Source organism: Augochlora pura, chromosome 4 (assembly GCF_028453695.1).
Source record: "Augochlora pura isolate Apur16 chromosome 4, APUR_v2.2.1, whole genome shotgun sequence".
Lineage (NCBI taxonomy): Eukaryota > Metazoa > Arthropoda > Insecta > Hymenoptera > Halictidae > Augochlora > Augochlora pura.
The window spans coordinates 21,779,948-21,803,316 of record NC_135775.1 but is presented as its reverse complement, the minus strand read 5'-3'; the positions used below and the strand labels follow the sequence as shown (position 1 = coordinate 21,803,316).

General features: G+C 40.7%; 2 protein-coding genes across 2 annotated transcripts; one reads left to right on the top strand and one right to left on the bottom strand.

The window, feature by feature from the left end:
- Positions 1-232: 232 nt before the first annotated feature.
- Positions 233-1,949, bottom strand: LOC144469052 (uncharacterized). Its single transcript, XM_078178940.1, has 3 exons — positions 1,376-1,949; positions 1,031-1,270; positions 233-948 (listed from the first exon to the last, which is right to left on the bottom strand). Exons 1-3 carry the CDS (start codon positions 1,947-1,949, stop codon positions 512-514), a joined length of 1,251 nt encoding a protein of 416 aa, XP_078035066.1. The 3' UTR covers positions 233-511.
- A 1,336-nt stretch (positions 1,950-3,285) lies between these two features.
- Positions 3,286-23,304, top strand: Swip-1 (EF-hand domain-containing protein D2 homolog Swip-1). The gene is made up of 4 exons (XM_078180020.1): positions 3,286-3,693; positions 17,034-17,181; positions 19,710-19,844; positions 20,839-23,304. Exons 1-4 carry the CDS (start codon positions 3,524-3,526, stop codon positions 20,971-20,973), a joined length of 588 nt encoding a protein of 195 aa, XP_078036146.1. The 5' UTR covers positions 3,286-3,523; the 3' UTR covers positions 20,974-23,304.
- The last annotated feature ends 65 nt before the right edge of the window (positions 23,305-23,369 follow it).

The following is a 23,369-nucleotide window of genomic DNA, read 5'->3' as shown; positions in this document are numbered from 1 at the left end:
TTCAATCAGCGCTATTACATGTACAGCGGTAAAATGTTCAAACTCTTAAACAAGATGACCAACAGAATCCGATACTGAAGATAGAATACAAAGGAGGATATACGAAATTTATTTAAAAAATCATCAATTATACAAAGTATAACAATATATGGGTATATATAATTATTGTATATTCAATGATAATAATGATTAATGATAACATAAATATTATAAATATTAAATATCGTAACAACTGATCGAACAATGACTCGATGCAACCAAAAGAGTATAATGTAACAAAAGTCAGGTACACAGTATAATGGCGGACATAATATTTTAAAATTGACCCGGACATGTAATCTTTTTCGGAAGTCGGAAGATTGAACATTCAAAATGAAATCTGATAACCAAATCAAACTTCAATCAAAGTTCATTGTCACGAGTACTGTAGCATGATTGTTTTGTCATCCAATCGATTTTACGACTTCAAAATATTGTGTCCGAGATTATACCAAAAAATCGTACAAGAGCATCATTTACGTACGATACACCATTGAAATCCTTTTCTTATGTATTTGATACGTTTTAGCGTTTCGATAGACCTGATTACAGGTGTACTTTTGGATACTCTTAAATCTTGAGTATTGTCATCATTAACAATTTTTCGTTTTCTAGTTGTAACATTTGTAAATTTATTGCATTTGGAGTATGATGGGCCAGCCATTTGCGAAACCAAATGTTTTTGCGCCCTACATTTCTCTAGATACTGATTGAGAGTCAACTTTGGAGCTCCCGTTTCAGTTCTCCCAAAATCTGAATCCGAATCTTCAGCATCAGGATATTCTTTTTGGACCCATTTCTTGGTAAACTTGCTATAATGTCCACTTATACTATAATACTTATCATTCGACGCATCCTCAGCCACTGATGGAAACCGGTATTTTTTACCATGTATTTCGTAAGCCTCATCTATTAGCAATAAGTCTTTTACATTAAAAAAAAAGAGCTTCAATTACATTATTTTCATAATATATCTTAAGCAAACGCTTACCTCTACCATAATTATTCTTTTTACTTTCCGACAATGAAGTAACATTCTGATCAGTAGGTGGGGCAATGTATTCGCGCATTTCTTCAGGATGCGTACGAACATATTCATCCCAGAGCTTGTCAGCCGCTACTGTAGGACATTTTACATCAACCAGCCACCGTTTACTTTTATCAACACTGATTTGTGGTTTCCGTCGATGTCTTACGCTTGGATAAGTCCTCGGCGGTTTGTTGTGATTTCCTAAAATTTAACTACAATTATCAACAAATTAACAAATAAACCTCAGTCTGACGTATATCGAATTAACAGTTGTTGTAATTTCCAGGCTAAAAACGGTCTACTTACTCGTTAGCAGAAGATCATCTTCTTCATCACTGCTATAGACAAGAGGATGAACACTCGGGAGGTCCTTCAAGTACAACGATTCCACGCCATCCTCCAAGCCTGCCTTGACTGGGCTAGCAGCATTCTTGTTATGCCGAAAAATAGGTGAATCAAGATGAAGATCGTCGAAGTAATGAGCTTCGCGAACCCGTTCCAGGGATTGAGAAAGACGACTTTGAAACAATGGGGGTGACTTCGGAGAAGAATTCGGAGGCTGTACATTCTCCTTCTCATCGTCTATGATCTCTAACGTCGTCTCCCAACTGCTATCAGATTCCTCAGGCTCTTTGCGTATTTTCCGTTTCATACGTTTTTTAACTTTTCTTTTAGGTACCGCATGTAGCTCCCTCTTCTTCCTCTTCTGATTGACCTCAGCTTCCTTATTCACTTGTGTTCTAAACCGTCTTCTGAACCGTTCATCGGACAAAGAAGAATTCGGAGTGATCGAAGAAATACTGACGCTGGGTACCTCCGACACCAACTTCTTAGGGGTGCTGCAGCTTTTCCTCCGCTTGATCATTCTCTTACGTGCCATTTTCTAGGAAGGAGGTGATCTAATCCTATCTTTGGATTATAATAACGTACGAACCCGTTTCAGGGGTTGCTGAGGAGTTCAAGGCGCTTCTTATGAATTGTACCAACTTGGAAGATGTACGGAAGAAAGTCGGCAACTGACTGAACAAATCTATGAAATTCAACCTACAAATACCCATACTATATAAACGCTGCTCTGACGCCCTTGGATAAACTGAGGCAAGTCGAACAAAATTATTTAGTGTTTTTATAATACCGTCAATAACATAACACAGAATTGACCGGACAAATTCCAATAGGACTTCTGTATAGCCCGATAATATATAACGCGTTGTAAAACTTCACATTATGTCGATATATGTTTGCTTTCACGGATTTTCGTTGTATGCATATAATATCGTAACTACAAATATTTTCGGCACGTTACATGAAAGTCAACTGTACGGCGAATCGTTTAGGCCGTCTCCTCTTCATGACACGCTCCTGAAAATGTCCAACTCCGACTAGATGCTTGTCAAATAAATTTAAATAAGGTTAATCCACCGATGTTTCATATCGATATCATTCGATTTTGGCAAAGAATAAACTTTTTTTTGTAAATAAATGAAGTTCTGATAAAAATGCACCTGGAAGTTAGACTTGATTCAAACGTTACATGCTAAAATGAAATGTTTCATCTATAGCTTCAATTTAATCCTGGTGCAATCACTTGGATGTTTTAGTCCACATCGACAAATTAAAAACAAATTTCATCATTCTTCAGAATATATTAACAAGAACAAAGGAACTATTCAATTACCTCACGGTCCTTTTTTCAATTATAATCACTACCCTGTGCGGGGAACATCGCAGTACGCTCAACTTGAGAATTTATGGAAATAAAAAAATTAGATAATATTGCTTATCGCTCCAATTGACAGTAATGCTGCCAAGTTTAAGTCAGCGGTCCAGCATTCTGTAAAATTCTTGGAGCGATAAGGATTAATGAGGAAGTTGCAGGATACCTTGTAGTTGTTTTTTGATGAAGAGTCAGAACAGGGCTCTTGTCATATTAAATTCTTCTGAAGTATTAATTGAACTGTTTTTACTCAAGGATTCAGAAAATACAACAGAAAATGGAAATTATTCTCTAAGTTCAATCACTTTTCCTCAAATGACTTTTCAACCTTTTCTAGAATGTTGATAAAATTTATTTTGAAAATATAGGTATATACAGATCCATAAAACTAATGTGAAATGAACATTTCCAGAACGCTTTCGCAAACCCCGCTTTACTACGCTCCTGGTCGGCAAAGGTGTCCATAGTGGTGGGGATAGCTGGAGGTACATATCGTCAGTCCATGCTGGCTCACGGCGCCGGCCGGTTCATATTGGCGTCGTTCTGTCGATCTTCGATTTGACAGTTATCAGTATCCTTTCCAAGACTTCTCTCGATATCTCGTGGCTGGATCGCATAGAATCCTTCCCATTCGATCGTACATTAAATACATCGCGGCAACGTGTTACCGTCGAGATTCACTGCGCGTGCAGATTATTTGAGAAACGTCGCAATACAGAATTTGGTCCAGTGATAAAATGCCGGCGGACGCGGAGCTCAGCAATTTGCTTAGCAGGCGGCAAAGGATCAACGATGAACTGGAGGAAGGCAAGGAGGTGAAAAAGCAGTACAAATTCGTGAACGTTTACACGGAATTCCACGAGATGTCCCGCCGCGAGATCAAGCAGTACGAGCAGACCTTCAACAGGTGAGACCGTTTCCTTTTCTCCGCTTCGTTTTACCTGCCCACGATTTTTCGACAACTGGAAAACTGTTGTCCGGCGGTGTCACGCAACTCTGAAAAGATCCAAGGGCCTATCTTTTCCTGTCGCAAGGGCCACCGTTCCCATAAAGAGCCTTTGTGCGTACAAAAAGACCGAGTGTCATTGTTCCGCCAGTTCCTATGGTCGTACACAATGGGCGCGAACTAGTTCGAATTTTAAACACCGCGATCTAATTTTAACGTCGTCAACTTTTCTTCAATTTATATCGAGTTTTCGTCTGAAAGTGCTCCTAGTTCGAATGAATCGAAGCGATTACAATTCTCGCGTTCGAAGCGTAAACTTCACTCTTTGATTTTAATTTGATTCAATAAAACACTTCACTTTTGTGACATTTTTGCACGAGTTGTAGCAATAGCAGAAACTTTTTGCGAGTGTATCAGTAACTAAAAGAGGAGGTCTATTAAATTTCTAGGAACAAGTTGTTCAAAATAATGACTTGGACTACATATTCTGATAACACATAATGTATACCCTTTTAATATGGGTGTGAGTTTTCTAAATATTTTTCTTTAGGTGCTTGTTCGTTAAAAAGACAAAGACTAGCGAGACTGGGGAGGAGAAAAGTGAGAGTGAATCACGGGGCTGCGGTTACGAGTCACGATTTTTCTTCTTGTCCTACGTTTACGTTCGGCTTTATTTAACTGCCCGCTAGAAGATCGTGTTCCCATGAATAGATTGTTTTCGTTTTGCGTATTGGAGCACGCGAAATTAAACCATGACGAAACGGAGTAGTATCTTGTTACGATCATGTTGTTTTCAGATAATTATGTATATATTTGGTATTGTATTGCATTCGTGGTAATTACAATTCCGAACGCTGTTGGATCGGTGTACATGGCGGGAAATTATATCGGTTTCTTTCAAACTGACGCACAAATGAATTTTAGAGTAAAACTGAGACATACATTTCCATGCTTAGAATTATTTGGCGTAATTATTGAAAAATAAAATTTACATCAACTTTCTCTAATGACAAGTATTTGTTTTTTTACTTATATCTAGACATAACAGTGTTTTTATCAAATTATGAAATACTAACTGTTTGAGTAAAATATTAGATAAGATAAGCGAAACTAATTATCAGTTTGTAACACAATATCTAATCAAATTGTTTTATATAGTACCGAATACAATTCTAACGTAACGTACCTGTAAATAATGTTGTATGTATCAACTTTCTGAATCATTCTGTCTCATGAATGAGGAAAATCGGAGCATTAAAAAGCACTAAAAGTTGTCCTTATTTACGAAACATTTCATTTTTCGTAACCGTAAAATTGATTTCCAACGGAGAAAATGAATGACCACCGCTGAGGTCATTGATTATACAGTTTTACGATACCGGGGACTGATGATCGAAGTTTCCACTAACTAAAAGTGAGTAACGCATTAGTAAACGTTACTAGCGCGATGAATCAACTTTACTATCTTATCGTAATCTACGTGCCGTATAAATATACTACGGATTTTTATACGCGTCCATTGCATAAAGATCCTTCAAAATTCACGGGCTAATTAAACAAATATAAACTATCGTTAACCCCTTCGCGTACTTTGACGAGTCTGACTCGTCATTATTAATTCTAACAATAACCTGTTAAGTAAGGATGTTACTTCGTCTCTTTAAGTCAAAATATTGATTTCTCCTCCAAGAAATTATTCGAATCGAAAATTATTTAATCGTTGTAACTGCGAAGATAGCAGTACTGCGAGGGGTTAATAAAATCGGTAGTGTATTTCTTCGGTTTCCGAACTTCGTTTCACGGCAAGTCCCTTACGATCATTGTAACAACCCGTCGAACAATAAGCGTTACCCGGGAATGGTCCCTTAGGCCAACGAAACCGAAATCGGTCCTCGTAATCTCGGCGGCCGATCGTGTTCCAACCGTATCAAACAAAACGAGTACAACGAAAACGCTGGAAACCGAGCGCCGTTGTCTTCGTGGTCATTCCTCTCCGCGGAGAGGACGAAGAAGAAGAAGAACAAAAAAATGAAGAAGCTGTTCTCGAGGTGCTCGTCGCGGTTCCGTTTCCGCGACTCGACCGAAAATAACGTGTTCGTGTTTCCGTCTAGCCTCCGGTGGTTCTCGCAGTTATTTCGCGCGGCACGTAGGCGAGCACAGGCTTTCGAGGATGGCCAAGTGGCTGTGGCAATCCACCCCGCCCTCTGGCTTGTCAAACCTGCTGTGTGCCCTGGCCGGCTCACTCCGAAATACCATGCAAGAAGAACAAGAACAAGAGAGAGAGAGAGACAAGCAGGACAGACCGGGGGCCCCGAGGTCGTCCGCCCTGGTCCCTGATTCCCCGCGCGGGAGAACCATATCCTGCGGCTTTATCCTTGCGCCGCAAATTATGGGCCACGGCTGTCTGGAAGCACCCCAAAAATCGAGCAATCGATTTCCACGTTCACCACATTATCCCGAAAAAGAGTCCTCGGAAGTTTCGAGCAGATCCGCGCAGGATACGCCGAGTTCGAGGCGTTCGACGCACGCGAATGGTTGAACTACGGTCCATTTTGAACCCCAACTACGATCGTGCCACGAATTCGAATTTTCTAGCCGACTGATCCAAAGTTTAGACCGGATAGTCAACTGGGTCGACGAGCCTCTTAACAGTCGTATTAACCCCCCGTGCGGTGCGATTTCTTTCGCAGTTACGTTGATTAACATCTCTTCGCTCTCTAATTGAACGAGATCGTTTTTCTTTCACTCATAAATTTTGAATCTCTTGTTTCGATTTACGAGAAGCATAGTTAAAATAAGAAAGTAGTTTAGGTCGAAACTTTGTTATTTAATGATGATTTTTATCAAGCGAGTTTCATAATTATTTGAAGAAAAGATGAAAAGTCCGTTGAGAAAATAATCTCCAATTAAACCTTTAAAGGTAGTCTTTGATAATTAAAATACTCAATGAGGTCTTCTGTATTAAAAATGTTCCATTTAAATTGACGCAGGTATTTTTTGGTGAAATCAGTGTCGAAGCAGCTTATCCGAACAGATTTCCCAGATCGTTTCGTGCGATCGGTGGTACCGCTGTAATTGAAAACGGAAAGTGGTTGTCCCAGTAGCATAACATTGAAACAATCTCGCCGGCGATCTCCCGAGAGAACCATTGTCCCGGCGCAATTACTACAGTATTTTCCATTTCGTCTGAAATCGTCAGCGACCGTCCTTTGATCCGTAAATAGCAGATTACAGACGTTGCGCAGTAATTAATCGTTGTCGTACGGCGTCCGACTCCCTTTTAAGCCGCGCGGATCGTTCGAACGGTGGGCATCTACGTAGTTGTAAACGCCGAAACAATAAGGAAAACTGGTTTTTCACGTGAGCACAAGTCGGTTTCCTTTTACGTTGCGCGGGGGGGACGCCTTGGGGATCGCGTGTCCGCGGAACGTAGAAGAACTAGAATTGAAAGACGTATTGTGTACTTAACGTGTCGCATTTTGTATCGGAACCCTTTCGAGCACGGTTTTGATTTCTTTTCAGCTCCTCCAGCTGTTATTACCGCTGATTACCGTCATTCCGACAATTTGAACTGTTGCAACTCTGGTATGCTACAACTGCTTCGCGGAACTCGTGCTAAATCTCGTTTTCTTCTTGCTTCTACGAAAACGAAAATAGTCGGAAAATTTCTTGAATGAACGGAAAAATATTCTCTGCTGAGAATAAAATTAAAATTCATCCTTAAAATATATTCTTACAATTTAGGAATTTGAAACATAGATTTACCATCTTCAAGTAGTATAATAATTTTCTTCAACGAATTCAAAACGAGGTTGGTATTAAATAACTGAATAATGTCGGGAATCGTAGCGAATGTAACAGGCGTTGGAAATTTCATTTGAAATCAGACCTCGATCGATGGGTTTGGCACGAGTCCAATTAGACTACCGCGGCTGCGCCCGGTGTTATTAGAGATTTGATCCAGAAATCGTCGAACAAGAATCTATTTATTATGGGAAACGTACTAACGATACTGTCCCACATAACAGCCCCCCAGCATCGATTACAAATGCGTCTTCGCGACGCGTTAGCGTCTGGAAGTCGATGATCAATGGATCCCATAAATCGCGGGGCCATCGTTGACCCACGCGACACCGAATATCTCGACGAAACTATCTGTGTACCGTGTACAACTTTCGTGGTATAATGAATATCCTTGTCCGATGGCGGACGGGCTCGCATGAAACGTTGAAATCCCGGGAAAAGTGGGTAGCTAAGTTTCTCGGACAACAAGGACAGCTCCTCGGACTTTATCTTTCTGGCTGAGGTATCATCGGTCGGGGCCCGGTACATGCTCGTGCTCGGCGTATCCACGGTGAAACTCTCCTGGCTACCAGATTTATTCGCTATCTGGTCGTCGATCGCATAAATAATTGAACGGAGCCGGCTCCTCGTTATCAATCGGCTGGCATTAGGAGTGCTGTGTTCTTCGGGAAGAGGCTAGAGTTTCACTATCTGTTAAGGAGAGACATCGTTTACGGCTACGACGGGGAAACTTATGCTCGCAGCGAAGTCGAGCTTACTTCGTGCAGAAACTTTTGGAAAAACGTTGCGCGATCGGTTTCGGGACTAGTAGGCTAGGTGGAAAAATAACGAGAACGTCGGAGGCATTAACGAATACGTTGTCCGTCAATTAGAACAAGCAGCTCGTTAAAATGCAACGAACATTTAAGTCTACGGTAAAAAAAAAACGTGCCGTAAATATTTCACACCCGCAGTCTATTAAGCGGCGTAATTAGGACGAGATTTAAAGCGACAATTGTTCGACTGCGGTTAATTGCTCTGTAATGAGTCGAGAGAGCTTGATTTAACGCTATTTTTAACGAAGGACGCCTTTTCAAATTTTTATTTAAAATTCGAACGTTATCTCTCGATTTAGAAATCCATTCTACAAATCGATTCAATTTACGTCACTAAAACAACATACTGTAATAATATATATATATTGCTTTTCAAACTTTTCTTTGAAATATAAAGTCAGGTGTTTATAAAATTATTAATAAAATGAAGTTAACAGAAGTAGAGGAATAATATCGATAAAAATATTGTTATCGCGTCAACCGTTTCGAAAATATCTGCATCTTCAACCTGCAAAATCGAGACCGTAACAATTACGGATGTTGGTTCGCTGGCTCGCTTCAGGTGGAAATAATTAATCATGAAACGATAGCCTGCAGTAAAATCAATGTACCGATAACCGACTAAACGCTTATCACGCTCGAACGACTATAAATACGCCTGGCTTTTGTATGGTGGTTAGATGATATAGGTTCGCTGACATTTGATAGTGGCCGTATAGTTTGTCGCCTGATACTGGATGCGTCAACGTAGGCTGCGGTTATCTGTCGGTCACTTCCTGCTTCGGCACACAGGTCTTACCTCGATGAACTTTCCCAAATTGTGATTGTGTATCTTTCTGCAAACCAACAATTTCATGCGTCGCTTTCAAGGAACAAGAATTGTATGAAAAAAATTTCCTCGATTTACGATCTCCATTATAAATTCGATACTTAAATTCTTTTAATTTTCATCTATTCATTTTGGTCGATTTAATTGCTAACAATTGGAATAAAGGAATTTATTTAAAAATAAAGTCGCGGGGATCGAATAGCCGACGAGAAAATTAGCATAAATTAATTTTTTTAATGGCCTGGGAAAATTTGTCGAGCTAACCGATCGAGGAAACGGCGGAATCAGCTAGCAACGATTTAACTCGTCCTGCCTATTTAGCAGATTTAATGGCGGAAGCGATCTATTGTTGCATATCGTTTCTATTACACTTCCATATTGCTTGATCGCGTTAACGGGCGGCCACAGTATAGTGTGCATGTATAGCGTGTACCGTATGCGCCGCGTAGAATGGCTCGTTAGAATGGCCAATGTATAGATTTTACACGTGAGAAGCATTTATTGCGACACGTTCACCGTGCCCGGGTATCGGTCACGATTTTCCCCCCATTCGCGCGAACGTACCGTGAAAGGAGGAAAAGATTATGCCGCGGGAAAAAAATTTGTTTAAAAGGCGGCCGCCTTTTACGCGCGCGCAGAAAAACCAAAACGAATGTAACGCCTCTCGAGGTGAACAGCATGCTGTGTGTTGCGCCTTTTTGCTGCTCGGCTTCGCGAGACTGTCTTTTAGTTGCCGGAAAAACCCGGTTCCATTCTATTCGACTCGTTACGGACCAATCATTTCTCTGATCGAGGATATCGATTCATAAAAATTTGGAGAACGATCGATTTTTTACTCGATCCAAATGTCTTCAGAGCAACCGTTCCATTTTACGAGGTATTTTATTCTCTTTTTTGATTAGCGAATAATGTTTCCTTTCCGGGTTAGATACGAGTTGCTTAATACACTTGAGTGGATCTAATACTAATTACTTTCTAATTGCTTTCACTTCTTATTCTGCTTCTATCCGATAAAGTAAACGTTCCTTTTTTTTACAAGTAAAGAGTTTAATGGCTTCATAATTGTTTTACTTTGTTTTCTTTAGAAGTCACTTAAGTAATCTTTATGAATTTTAATATCAATCGAAGGCTACTATTTTATTGGAATTACTTTAATGGAAGTCTTTCTTCACTACCCGAATAATCGTTAAGATATGCAGCTTTCTGCACTCGGTGCAACAATTTCACGAAAGTGCAGTAGAATATTCTGATCTTATTTCATTGATTCTAAGAACGGAAATACGAATTCCAAAGTGCGTAAGAGAACGTTCAAAGAATTCTCCGTTAATCGAACAAATATTTATTGCAATCCAGTTCCCACGTTTTATAAAAATTTTACTGAACGTTGTACAACGCATATATTTTTATCCAGATCAACGTACGATGGAAACGGAACGCTCCAACATTACCACCGCGCAGGATTAAAATATTGCACGCTGTTAAATAAAGAGAGTCAGGGGCAGTCGCCTCGCCGGGGCATATAATTAGAAGTCGGCGCTGTTAATATATTCCCGGCGTGAACGAGGCAAGTGTTACAGACCCCCCTGACAAACGGTTACACGTGTGAACCTGTCATGGATTTTTTTTGTTCTTTTCATGGGGGACACGGTTTTCCGAATTTCCTATACGCGCGCGTGCGGCCCTTTCCGCGCGCCTTCCGAGAAACCGGAAGTCAGCGGGAGCACGCGTGGCGCCAATCTCCGTTTCGTGATTCAACGCTTTGATTCGCACGCGTGCACTCTCCGCTCCGATCCGCTTGCCCGCGTGATTCACGAGCGGAATTCGTCGCGTTGCACGCTGCAACGACCGTTTTCGTTCAACGGATCCTCAAAAGAAACGCACGATTGAATCATGCTCGGCCCGGATCCACCGATTGCTCCCGATCTATCGAAGTGCAACACAGATGCTGAGAGGACGCCGCTTTTGATTGCGCCTAATTTCTTGACGCGCGCAATTGAACCGTGAACCTGCATAATTGCGGGAATGTCTCTTGTTCCAGGCCGGATTCGTTGGAATAATTAATCGACCGATTTTTCGCGATTACAGCGTTTTTTTTTTTGGAGTAACTACGTTTTCAGGAATTTGGTTGTTTCGAGTCCTTAGAAAATTGTTTAATTTTTGTAATTTTAATTGTGTGATCGTATTTAAAAATCAAAGCGTCGAGTTTCCGTTTCGATTCTCGATTCGTGAATTCGCTTGGAAGTATGCAGTTTTAGAGAGGATCTTACCTCGTTAGGAAATTAAATTATTTCGTGGATTAAGAAAATTGTTTCGAGGAAAAATTAAGAAAATTATTCCTATTTAAAGAACGTTTCTGAAAATTACAAATTCTTGGACTATTTCTGACGCGCGAATTTTCACGGAGATTCCTCATCCGTCGACTGTTATCCAAAGCATCGACTCAAAATAAACCGCGGAATAATTTGCAGAGAGCTATGCACGAGCCGTCTAGTAAAATACCGTGTTCGTTGTACAAAGTTTGCGAACCCGCGGGAAATAATGTTGCGAAAGAAACAAAGCTCCTTAGTCATCCGAGTTGTATGGCGGTTCGATAGAAAATATTCTCACGTCGTCGACCAGTTATCGAATGAATTTGCCTGCCGCTTATATATTCGGAACGCGTGATCCTCGCGAATAGTTCTGAAATAACGGTCCGCGCGTCGTTATGCGACAAACTACGCCCCGAACCGGGAGCCGCGTTCTCTCGCCGAACTCATTTCTTTCGACGAGATCGGCGAATCGATGGTCGGGTTGTTCCGCGGTGGAGAGAAAGTGAAAGAAATGAAACGTTTCTCGAAACTCCACCTCGCATCTCGATGCGTTTATCTTGGAAAAAGTCGTCGTAAAATTCAAAATAAAAATAGAAAATCACCGCCGATTTCATAATTTTATCTTCCAATAATTCCAAACGGAACGTTTCCCGAAACTCCACCGTGATCTCGTATTTCGATGCACGTAAGAAAAACTTATGGACAAATTGGAAATAAAAATAAAAAATCACCGCCGTTTGTTTTCATAATTTCATCGAGGTTCTATCTTAGAATAATTCCAAATCAGATACACTTTTCGAACAGATTTTGTCACTCGACGCTCAGAAAATTAATCAGGCTATCATCTCAAAAAAAAAAAAAATGGAATAATTCGGTGAAATTTGGAGTGAACGTTATAAATTCGAGTAAAGTAATTGGTATAAGTATAGCCGAAGCGGAAGGCTGACTTGTGTCGCGCGGTAGCCCAGGAAAAGTGACGGCGAGCAGCGCAATCGGGCCGCGGAGCGGCGATGACGTGCTCCCGAATACAAAAGGAGAATCTCCATCGGATCGATCTCGGTAAGAATGGGTGGAAGGGCGGGAGGAAAGGTATCAGCCAAGAAGTACCCGGCATCCACCTTGACCCAGTTGCTTTCGCAGGCTAGTCTTGGAAAACGACGGTGAACGTATATCGCGGGCCGCATAATGCAAGAATTGATTCTGCGATAACGACACCTGACTCTGCCACCTCCCCCGACACGTCTTCGGAATTACCTGGCCCGATTAGAGTCAACTCGCGTTACCGGTCACGTCGAGGGATCCACCTTGAGGAAGCCGTGACTTGGCGGACTAGTCCTCCATTTTTTTTTTAAACAGTCACTGTTACGAAACTATGACTGCATCGGGGAATAGCGGAGTTCTGTTCGAGTACAGTTGGTTTCTAGAACTTCTTTGCCGTGCGGACGGAATTTTGTACAATATTCTACATTAACCCCTTGCACTATGATTTCTTTCATGCTGTGTTAATTAGCATTTATTCATTCTGAACACTTTCTTTAATAGGACTAGACGATTCCTATTCCTTGTATTGTCTTTATTTACTTTCATTTCTATAGTTTGATAAAAGAAGAATGAAATTTTTTTTTTGGTTTCGATATGAAATCTTTATTACGAGTCTGACTCGTTATTATAGTGTAAGGGGTTAGTAGGTGTACGTAGATGATTCTTAGTCCTCTTTAGGGTTGAAAGAGTTCGTAAAAAATTCTGTTCTATAATCAAAGATTGAACGATTTTTCTACACTTTCGTCAATGTATCACAAAGATCGCAACGATGTCGACATAATTGAAAGCAAATTGCAATATATATTTTACAATGTTACATACCACAGATAACAATCGGACAGGTCTATAGCTAAAAATATGCTGTCAGAACATTGTCGCCGAGCATTCAACAGTGTCTACGCTCCCAACAATACCGTAACATGCGCGTTTAAAAAATCAATTACACGTGGCGACGTTGAAAGATTGCAACCGCGGAGCGGTTAATGTGAAAATCGATCGTTTAAATAATGCATGGGCAACGATTTCCATTTTACCACGCGCGTCCATAGACACGGATTCGCCGGCGTGGAGTGCAAGAATCATTCGAAGGTCGAGGTTACACGTTTATGAGCACGGTCAAGCCCGGAGCTGATCAATAAGAGCGGGAGAGGACTATAGATATATGTATGTACGCGTTTCCACGGTGCTGCTCTCGTATCTCCCCCGTGTGTCTGTCGAACGAGAGAGAGAGAGACAGAGAGAGAGAGTGAGACAGCCGGCCGCGATTTCACGGATCGTTTGAATAATCAGTCGATGAGAGAACGTGCTCTCGTCACAGAACGTTTTCTTTTGATTATCATAATACGGCTGATTGAATTCTTCCTTGCAATTACGGGCTGTTGTCTGCTCCAGTCACTCGAAACTTGATTTTATTTTAACGTCGGTATTTTATCGACCTTTCCCATGGTTCTGCTATTTTTTTTTTACTTCTCCGATCTTTCTACGCATTTTCAATTTTTTTTTTATACTTTTGCTATTTTTATGATCTATTTGTGTTATTTCTTTCGTTATATCTTCGCTATGTTTTGTTATGCTTCTACTATTTTTTTAACCCCTTGCACTATAACTCCTTTCACGTTGCACTGATTAACACTTATTTGTCCTTAATATATTTTTTAATAAGACCAGATAATTTTTGTTACCTGTATTGTCTTCATTTATTTCCGTTTCTAGACTTTGATAATAGAAAAATTCAATTCGATTTCGATTTAGAAGAAATTAATAATGTTCATATTTAATAGATCTCACATGGAATCTTTATCACGACTCTGACTCGTTATTGTAGTGCAAGGGGTTAATTCTATTATTTTTTCTACAGTTCTGGTATTTTCCTATATTCTGTTATATTTTTATGTATAACGTATTCTCGCCGCTAATCGGAATTTTTATTTCGTAGCTGAGTCAAAGGTGTTTCACAATCTTCCGAGAACGAATTTCCAAGTTATGCTTCCCACTCAAGAATACACGTTCTACCGAAACACTGTTCACGATTCTACGTGGCTGGATTATCGAGCAGGGAAAAGAGAGAGAAGGAGAGAGTGAGATGGGGAGAGTGGAGATGAAGTATACGAGTCAGAATTCTCATAGCACCGAAACTCATCCGAGCAAATCCCGAATTCAGGATCACGAGTATCGGGATAGATGAAACGAGGCCCGTCAGCATTGCTTGATCTTTAACGTAGACTTGACCTTTCGGTCTTTTCTATCGCTGTCGCCGCCTCTTACTTCTCCCGCGGCGGAAAGCGACGACGATAAAACCGTGCCCGACAAATGTATCTACTACCTACGGTTCAAAAGTCATCGCGAACTTTGTTTTTAACCCCTTGCACTACGATTATTTTCACGTTGCGTTGATCAGCACTTCTTTATCCTTAATATTTTTAATAAAAAGATCGGACAACTTTTGTTCCTTTTATTGTCTTTATAATAACTTTGATAATAGAAGGATTTATTTTTATTTTTATTTTAATATAGTGAAAATTGATAATATTAATATTTATTAGATCCTGCATAGAAATCTGTATCACGAGTCTGACTCGTTATAATAGTGCAAGGGGTTAATGAAATCCTCGAGAAAAGGCGCGGTGACTGAGAACGCATCAGCGTTCTTGCATTCTGCATCCGCGAAAAGAATTCGTTCGAGTATCGAGAGCAGAAATAGACCGCTGATTGTCACGAAAAATAGAAATTGCATCGACCGCAAGATGCAAGATCTACGCGGGCGTGTATTTCTCTTCAGAAGTTTTGCGAATAGAAGTCGTTCGAACGTCGAGGACGGAAACAGGCTGCGGGCTTTTACGCGAAGTAGAAATAGCGTGCGACGGTTGCAACATGCAGGTGCAACACTCGCAGCCATTCTTCCCCTTTAATAATTTTAATGAGCCGATTGTGAGAGGATTTTCCAACGGCAACTGTCTTCGCAGGTTCTGCGCTCGATCGCTTTCGTCAGAGATGCATAAAATTTGCATTCCATAATAACGAGCGCGAAAATTGTTGTCCGCCGAGCCAGAAGACAACGCAGATATAACAAGTCTCTCCGTGGTCGCTATTTAAATACAAGAAACCGCGCCAATTCTCCGGGTATCCGCAACTTTCGAACGCCGCTTTCGTCCCCCCAGAAACCATTCTTTTCCCGTGTAATCCTCGCCGGCGCGAATTAAATGATAATCATATACAATTACACGCCGGGCGTCGTTCGCGGGGAAAGGAGCAATCGGAAAAATTGCGAAGGAAAATTCTGGGAAATAGGGAACTGTTAATCATCGTGTATTCCGTGTTTGCGGCACCTATCATCAAGATTACACAATGATACGCGTGCGTGCGCCACGATATCTTCCGATTTTTTGTTCGACATTTTATATCAACCTCGAGTGTCGTCGTTGCTAAAGAAATCAAGAGTTCGAAAATCTTTTATCCCGATCTACGATTTTTTTTGCGGTGAAACAGTTATCTTGATCGACGCTCTGATAACATCTGCGGTTAATTAAATATTACTAAAATCGATCGAAATCGGCGGGAACTTTATCGCCGCTCGGCGATTCGTCTCTCGCAAAGTTTGCGTTTTATCGAGTAATTATTTTCAAAAACTAGGTCAACGGTGGTCCATTAGCCTCTTTCGTTGATCGATCGATTTTTTATTCTATCCTCGGGTGCGGACGTAGAAAATATAAATAGTGGATCAACATTCGTAGCCCGATTATCGAACGCCGTTGCGTTCCACGGCTCGGCGGAACGATCGGAAACGTCAAATATCTCCGATAGAGCGAACGACTGTTTACCGATTTCCGCAATCTAATCTGCGAACGGTTCGCAATTGCCGGTAGCATGGCAGACCCAGGTTGCGCGAAGTACACCGGACGATTCTCTCTCTCTCTCTCTCTCTCTCTTCGTTAAAATCCATCCTGGCCCTCGTGAAACGCGATTCCTGCGGGGCGAGTCGGGTTTCGAATCGATCCCCCAACGAAAGTGTTCCGCGCTGCTATTTAATCACGTAACTCGTTATTTTAATTGGAGCGTAACATAATTAGATCGGAAGACGACTACCGTAGGGGAAGGGGGAGACGTGAGAACGAAATCGGCGGCGTACGCGGGGCGGCTCGCTCGATTTCGAAAGTCGCGGAGAGAATGTGTCAAGCGGTGTCTGCGTGCCGGAAGCGCGTGAAATCGACTTTCCGTGTATACGATTCCGATAACCTCCGACGGTTTTCCAGGATGGTTAGACCGGTGTGACTCTCGGTCCAATAGCGCGCATCGGCCGATAAGATCGAGCCGCGCGGAATTCCTTCACGATTGACTGGCCGCCGATTACCGCCACCGACGCGGAAATCTCGCGCGGCGTTGTGGCCCGAATAGACACCTGCGATAACGTTTTCATCTCGAATCTATTTCCGTCATATTCTAAGTTAGAAATCTAGTTAAAATATTGATTGAACGATCGAATAACATTATAATTTTTATTCGCAGGTTTGACGATGGCCACGATGGATTCCTGGACCTATCGGAGCTGAAACGCATGATGGAGGTTTTGGGAGCTCCGCAGACACATCTCGGCCTGAAATCGATGATACAGGAAGTGGACGAGGACGGCGATGGACGGATTTCCTTCCGCGAGGTTCGCCATTCGACTGATTACCGTTCATTTTCGCGAAACACTGCCCCCGTTCGCTTATAATAGACAAAATAAGCAGGAAAGAATGTGTATTGTTTACGTAACTGTTCCATTTCGCCGGAAATCACTGGCACAATGAGCACTTTCCTACGTTCGTTATGACTACCCCTGGACGGATAGCGTTTAATGGCCGCAGGTTCGTCCCGTTCCATTTCACTTTCTACCACGGAAATCGTTTCGTTCTCCGAACGTTTTAGCGGTTTCGTCACCGCAAATTAACCACCCAGTTCTTGGGAAGTTTCGTCGTTTTATTCCTCATTCTGCTCGATGCTTATCGTGCGATTACACTTTACCGATGAAATCGTTGACGTCGATGACCATAAACGTGTTATTTGAAAAACTTTGAGAAAGTCCTTTCGTTTATATTGAAAATCATGCTTTCGATTATGTTTCTAGGACCGTGTAGCGACTGGTGAAGGGTTAAAGATTTTTAACTTTCTCGAATTCTCGTGCGTCAAGATCACGTGCCACGGCACCCTCGTAAAAATAGCGCACCCCATGGGATGTTTAGCGTGAATCTCGCACGTCGTTCGACCATGGCTACTGTTTACATCGTTGTGCCACCACGTCCGTGGGGGTCTATGGTGTTCTATTTTAACGAAGCGCACCGCAAACCAGCCGAAACTGACCTTAAAATACATTTCGAAGGGGCACCGAATATGGCTCGTCCTGGAATTCCAGATCCCCAGGCATCATCTTGTTCGATGTCAGCTCTTAATAGAGGCTCGATGTTTAATAATTGACGTATTAATACTTCAACTGCTTCGTGTAAATGAATTTCCTCAAACACAGTCATAAATAGACTGATGGTTTTATACGTTTCTGATCAAAATAAAATGTCAGATACATAACTTTTAATTTAATATTGTTAAATTGTTATCTGCTTATTAAGATTGCTGAGAGAAAAGAAATATTTTCAACTAATTTATATTTCTTAAAATTAACTCAGACAATTCTTATTTTATATAGTCTATAGAAAACGTTTGAGGAAAAATCATAAATGAACTATGGTACTCAAGACTCAGTTTTCTGTTCCTTAAATTAGATTCTTTGATGTTCTCAATGTAACAATTGCTTCTCTTTATCGTTCGATTTTCCCCTAATTGTACTTTGACGCGTTTGCTGCGGGCCGTGAATAAAAATCGAACGCGCGTCGGATCAGACGAGGATCTGTTGTGTGTACACGGTAATTAAATCGCGGCATAAATAATGAGGATCAGGGGAAGCTGAGCATGGCGCCTTAGGAAACTTTCGCTGGATACGCGGCGGATAAATCGCGAATGCAAGGACACGCTCGCGCATCGAAGGAAAGTCCACGATGCGAATGCATCACGGGCCGATGCATTCCTACGTGACTTTTCGTGGTTCGAAAACAAAGCGTTCGATCTGCATGCATGCGATCCACGCGGCCACCGGTTCCGTAGATCGGCGACGTGATTCACCGTGACGACGCTGAACCCGGTACACACAGTGACCACCGTTGTGTTTCACCTTCCTCTTACTTTATTAGTCATCGTCCTGGCGATATAGATCGCCTTGCTAGCAGCAGATCGATTGTCCTTCGTCACCGAGCTGTACAGCCTCCGCGGGGAACGTTTTCGTCGAATCATTGCTGCTCGTTGAAACTAGCCGGCTAATTATCTTTCGCATTAGACGCTCTAAATATAGTTAATCACTATATCACAAGTTTTATGCATCTATGATAAAAGAGAGAAGGTGCAACTCAAAACGGTGAAAGAGTTAAGATAAGTAGAAAATATGAATACGCTAGTTACAGTCAATTAAAATGATTAAAGAAGGAATAATATATCTATCTGGTTTCAATCTCTTACCATTTTTACGAGACATTTTTATTTTCATATCATAGATTCAATTCAGAACTCTACAGACTCTAATTTTTGCTTGCGAAACGCATTACCGCAAAAACGTTACTGCTGATTGGACATAGTCAGCAAACGATTTTTAGACGATCATTAGACGTGATGAAAACTCCCATCGAGACCTGGACAGTCTGCACTTTTATTGGGAAACAGTTTCACATAAATCGTCGTTGCTAATTTGCTTCTATCGTAGACGGTCTAGACCTAATCTAAAAGTGATTTAGACCTAACGCGCAACAAATCCAGAAATGGGGGGGGGGGGGGGGGCTGTCGTTTTTTCGTGGAAGACATAAAATTTCCATAAAAGGATTCGAAGACATTAAGATTTCCGTAAAATCGCTACAGCTGATTGAACGCGGTTAATTCCTTTTTTTCGAGTCGTCAAGAAGCCATTAGCGGCACACAGCCGTGAGCGAGGTGTATAAGCTAGAAAAACGAGAGAATTCTATGAACGAGCGATCAGATATCGTCAAACCGGAAGCGGCGGAACGGTGGTCGCTGACCGGCCTTCCCATTGAGAATCGTGCGGGAAAACCGAGTCGTTTCAACTTATATCGGTGGTATATGTATGGTTTCTGGTTTGTGTTGCAGTTTCTGTTGATCTACCGTAAGGCACGTGCCGGCGAATTAGAACAGGATTCTGGATTAGGCCAGCTGGCCCGACTCACAGAAGTCGACGTGGACGAGGTGGGAGTCACCGGTGCTAAACACTTCTTCGAGGCCAAGGTATTTAAAAGTTCTCATTAGCCCGCGTTGCTTATGGCGAAGCTGGAGAGCTCGACGAGTTTCAAAAGTAATCGTTATTGTTATCTGAAGAGTTTAAAGTGTTTCCGTGAATCAAATGTATTTTACGGAGTCGAAACTTTCTTTGGCTAGAAAGGCGAATAAAACAGTCGTTAATCTCTATCAGAGTTCGAGTTTCGCCGAGGAAACACCAAAATACAGTGACCCACAAATTTCTTCCGAGGCGACCGAGGTACTTTTCAGACCGAATCACTTCTGGATTCGGACAAGAGCATTTCAATTCCTAAATTATGTTTCAACGGGTGCGCAATCGCAAGCAGATGCGTCATTACGCTTTTACGACCCCGCGGTTGCATAATAGAAGCAGCAGCTGCATCGGTACATGAATGTTTTTCTAAGAGGCACCGTGACGTCTGTATATGTATTTATTTATTCATATGTATTCATTACATACGCATGAATGAGCAGAACAAGTTAAAAAGAATCATATAAATACAATAGCTGAGAAGAATAGATTAACCACTTCTTCATTGGTTGTCCTCGTTGTTGAAAATACAATGTCCGCTTTAGGAAACGTTAGAAACGAAAGTTGATAGAGAAAGAAGGAAAGGAAAATAAATGATTTAAGAAAACAGGAAACAATTAATGTTTAAAGAATTGTGTAAATTTTAAAAAGGAACCATGTATTCGAGTGTGTAAAGGAGATGCATCAATGCGCGTGTTGAATTAAAAGCTGATCGCAAGCAGCGACCGGTGAAAAAGAAAAAAATGAAAATAGATGCACCGGCGATGATGCGCGTGGCTCTCGGAGCGTATTAATGAAAATGTGAACGAGTGAAACTATGAATGACTTGGTTCTAATAGCGTGTAGTGGATGCAGGACTCGCGAAAGCGTATCCACGCCAATTAATGGTTTCCTGCGCGCGACGATTCACGGTTTCTGTATATTATTATATTCTTGTTACTTCTCTCGTAGATCGAGCAATTACGGAAGGCGAGCAAATTCGAAGACGAAATCCGCATGGAACAAGAGGAACGGAAGCGGGAGGAAGAGGACAAGGCGGCGAGGCGGGCGCAATTCAGGCAGAAAGCTGCGCTGTTCGGCAATTGAAAGGGAAAACTGAGTCGAAAGTGGCGAATCGGCCGGCTACCATAATGGAATTACAAACGATTGCCTTGGATTATAATCAGTTCACCTGTTTTGTACGCGACACGATCGTTCGAATGTTGCTTCAGCGACTCACAAACTCGCGACTCCAATAATTGTAAGCGGACTGCGGAGGTTCATGCGAAAATCGAATTTTTCGCATGTAATTTGGAAAAGCTGAAACCGAAATTAATTTCATTGACTTTAAACATGCACTTTCTAAAAGTGCATGGAACATTGGTAATCGTTAGATCTTTTATGCAAATGTTGGAATTTTATTAAATATCTGAGTGCGTTGAGTTTTAGATATTTTAGATAATGCACGAAATCCGCAGCCCAGTAATGACTGTAACACGCCGGATCGTGAAAGCCTGAACAATGATGACTGTACCACGCCAAGTCGTGAAAGCCTCGATAATGATGACTGTAATGACTGTATCACGTCGGGTCGTGCAAGCCTTTTTTTTTATCGCGTTACGGCTACTATTACAGTTGGCAAGACGGCCTACAGCTTTTCGCTTAACGTCTGTTGCCTAACAGTAGAATAATTGTCATAAATAAACAGCTGCACGGATGATAAAAAAACTGTTCAAGCAGATGTAAAAAAAGAGGCAACGCACCGTAGTTCTAGAATTCAATTCAACGAAATGAAATTTGTTTTTTTTTTTAATCACAAAATATAGAAAGATCTCTGACCAACACAATATTATTTACTGATAATTCAATGAGTAATTTAGTATACTTTCAATATTGTTAGGATAATTTAACGAGCAAGAATTTCTTATTACGAGAAGCAACACCCAAATTGTTGCAGAAACTCTGTAAAGCTGCTAAGATATTAAATGTAATATCGATATTTAAAAGAAAGTACTACGGAAGAATGATAGAGATAATAAAGAAAGTAAATAGATGTTACAGAACAATTTTTACTCCAAAATGTTGTTTCCATTGCACGTAAATGAACTTGTGAGTCGCTGTCGCATATGTATACTAATCCCCGTTGCGATTGCGCATCGTTAAAGCGTGGACGTTTGATTGAGAACAGAAAGTTTATAATTGTTTCGAAATTTGGATGATATTTTATCGGATTTTCAAAGAGTCATGTTTTTAGCAGAAAGGTGGTACTAATATCAAATCTTTAGAAAGTTTGTTAATTAGAGAGCACTTGAAGTTAAATGGCCGATAGCGAAACACCACTTGAATGTGTTAGAATATTAAAAAGTTCTGAGATTGTTTTATCGCTGAAAGTATTATTTACGAATGCGAAAAGAAACTATTTTAAATATTTAAACAAGAAATCGGTCAATCGATAGGCGTTTTGTTACTGTTATAGGTGGTCGATACTGGATCTTTCGATAGCTGTCAAATAGGTTTCAGCACATGACTGATGTTCTCATGAGTACAATTATTAATGTATATGTGTGTATATTCTTTTTTTTTTATAATTTGAACTTAGAGGAAGAACAACGTTTAGCACACCTGTTTGGTCGAGATCGTTTTAGTAGAATCGCTTGATGATTCTATTCTGAGAAAATAATTATAGTTGAAGCCTTTACAACGTACAATAATTTTTTAAACGTGTTAGCTTAGTTAACGTTTGTATAATTAAGATTTTAAGCAAAGTTAGAGGAGTTGTGGCTCTTACCAAACGTTTACAATGAAACTGTAATAGTGCATCAAAGAAAAAAGGGAAGAAGTATATTTATATAAATTTTTTTCGTGGTAAAGCATTATCTTATTACGTATAACATATAGACAGTGGATTTTATGTATTTGTGACGTGTGTAAATATTATAAAACAGTGGAACAAGAAATTCGAATATAATGAACGAAGTTCTGATTTTATTCTTAGTGTTCTTCTACTCTCTAATTATTGAAAACAATGTTTTTTTTTTACTCCAAGAGACAGTGTGTAGAGTTAAGAAAATTGCATAGACATCCACTATCTATCAATAAGCAGTCCTGTATAACAATAGTGTCGTGTATTTGCATTAATTTAAAATAGCTGAAAGAATCGAGATAAAAGAACAATTTATAATTATTTTTATACGTATGAAGTCAGTAAAGCCACGTGTGATGTTGTAAACTGTACATATACATGATACAAAGAGCCGCAAATGTGTCTCGGATATACTTGTAAAATTATACACTGTAAATAAATTTGTTTAATTCAGTTTCTCTTAATATGCTTTCGTTACACAGATAAGGCAAGGTCACCGTAGTGTTGTATTGATATTGTGATATGAAAATACTGCAAATTAATGTAAAATAAAGAACTGCTTTGAAGAAAACCAATAGAGATTTAGTTTCATTTAGAAGAACATTTTCGAACGTGGCGCCATTTATGTCCTCACCTAGGT

What these genes read in the sequence shown, in the direction of transcription:
- LOC144469052 (XM_078178940.1), bottom strand. Translation starts at nt 1,949, where the DNA reads ATGGCACGTAAGAGAATGATCAAGCGGAGGAAAAGCTGCAGCACCCCT. An exon ending in AGATGATCTTCTGCTAACGA is followed by an intron (nt 1,271 to 1,375) that starts GTAAGTAGACCG and finishes GTTAAATTTTAG; the next exon opens with GAAATCACAACAAACCGCCG. An exon ending in AAAGAATAATTATGGTAGAG is followed by an intron (nt 949 to 1,030) that starts GTAAGCGTTTGC and finishes TATTGCTAATAG; the next exon opens with ATGAGGCTTACGAAATACAT.
- Swip-1 (XM_078180020.1), top strand. Translation starts at nt 3,524, where the DNA reads ATGCCGGCGGACGCGGAGCTCAGCAATTTGCTTAGCAGGCGGCAAAGG. An exon ending in GACGGATTTCCTTCCGCGAG is followed by an intron (nt 17,182 to 19,709) that starts GTTCGCCATTCG and finishes TTTGTGTTGCAG; the next exon opens with TTTCTGTTGATCTACCGTAA. An exon ending in AACACTTCTTCGAGGCCAAG is followed by an intron (nt 19,845 to 20,838) that starts GTATTTAAAAGT and finishes CTTCTCTCGTAG; the next exon opens with ATCGAGCAATTACGGAAGGC.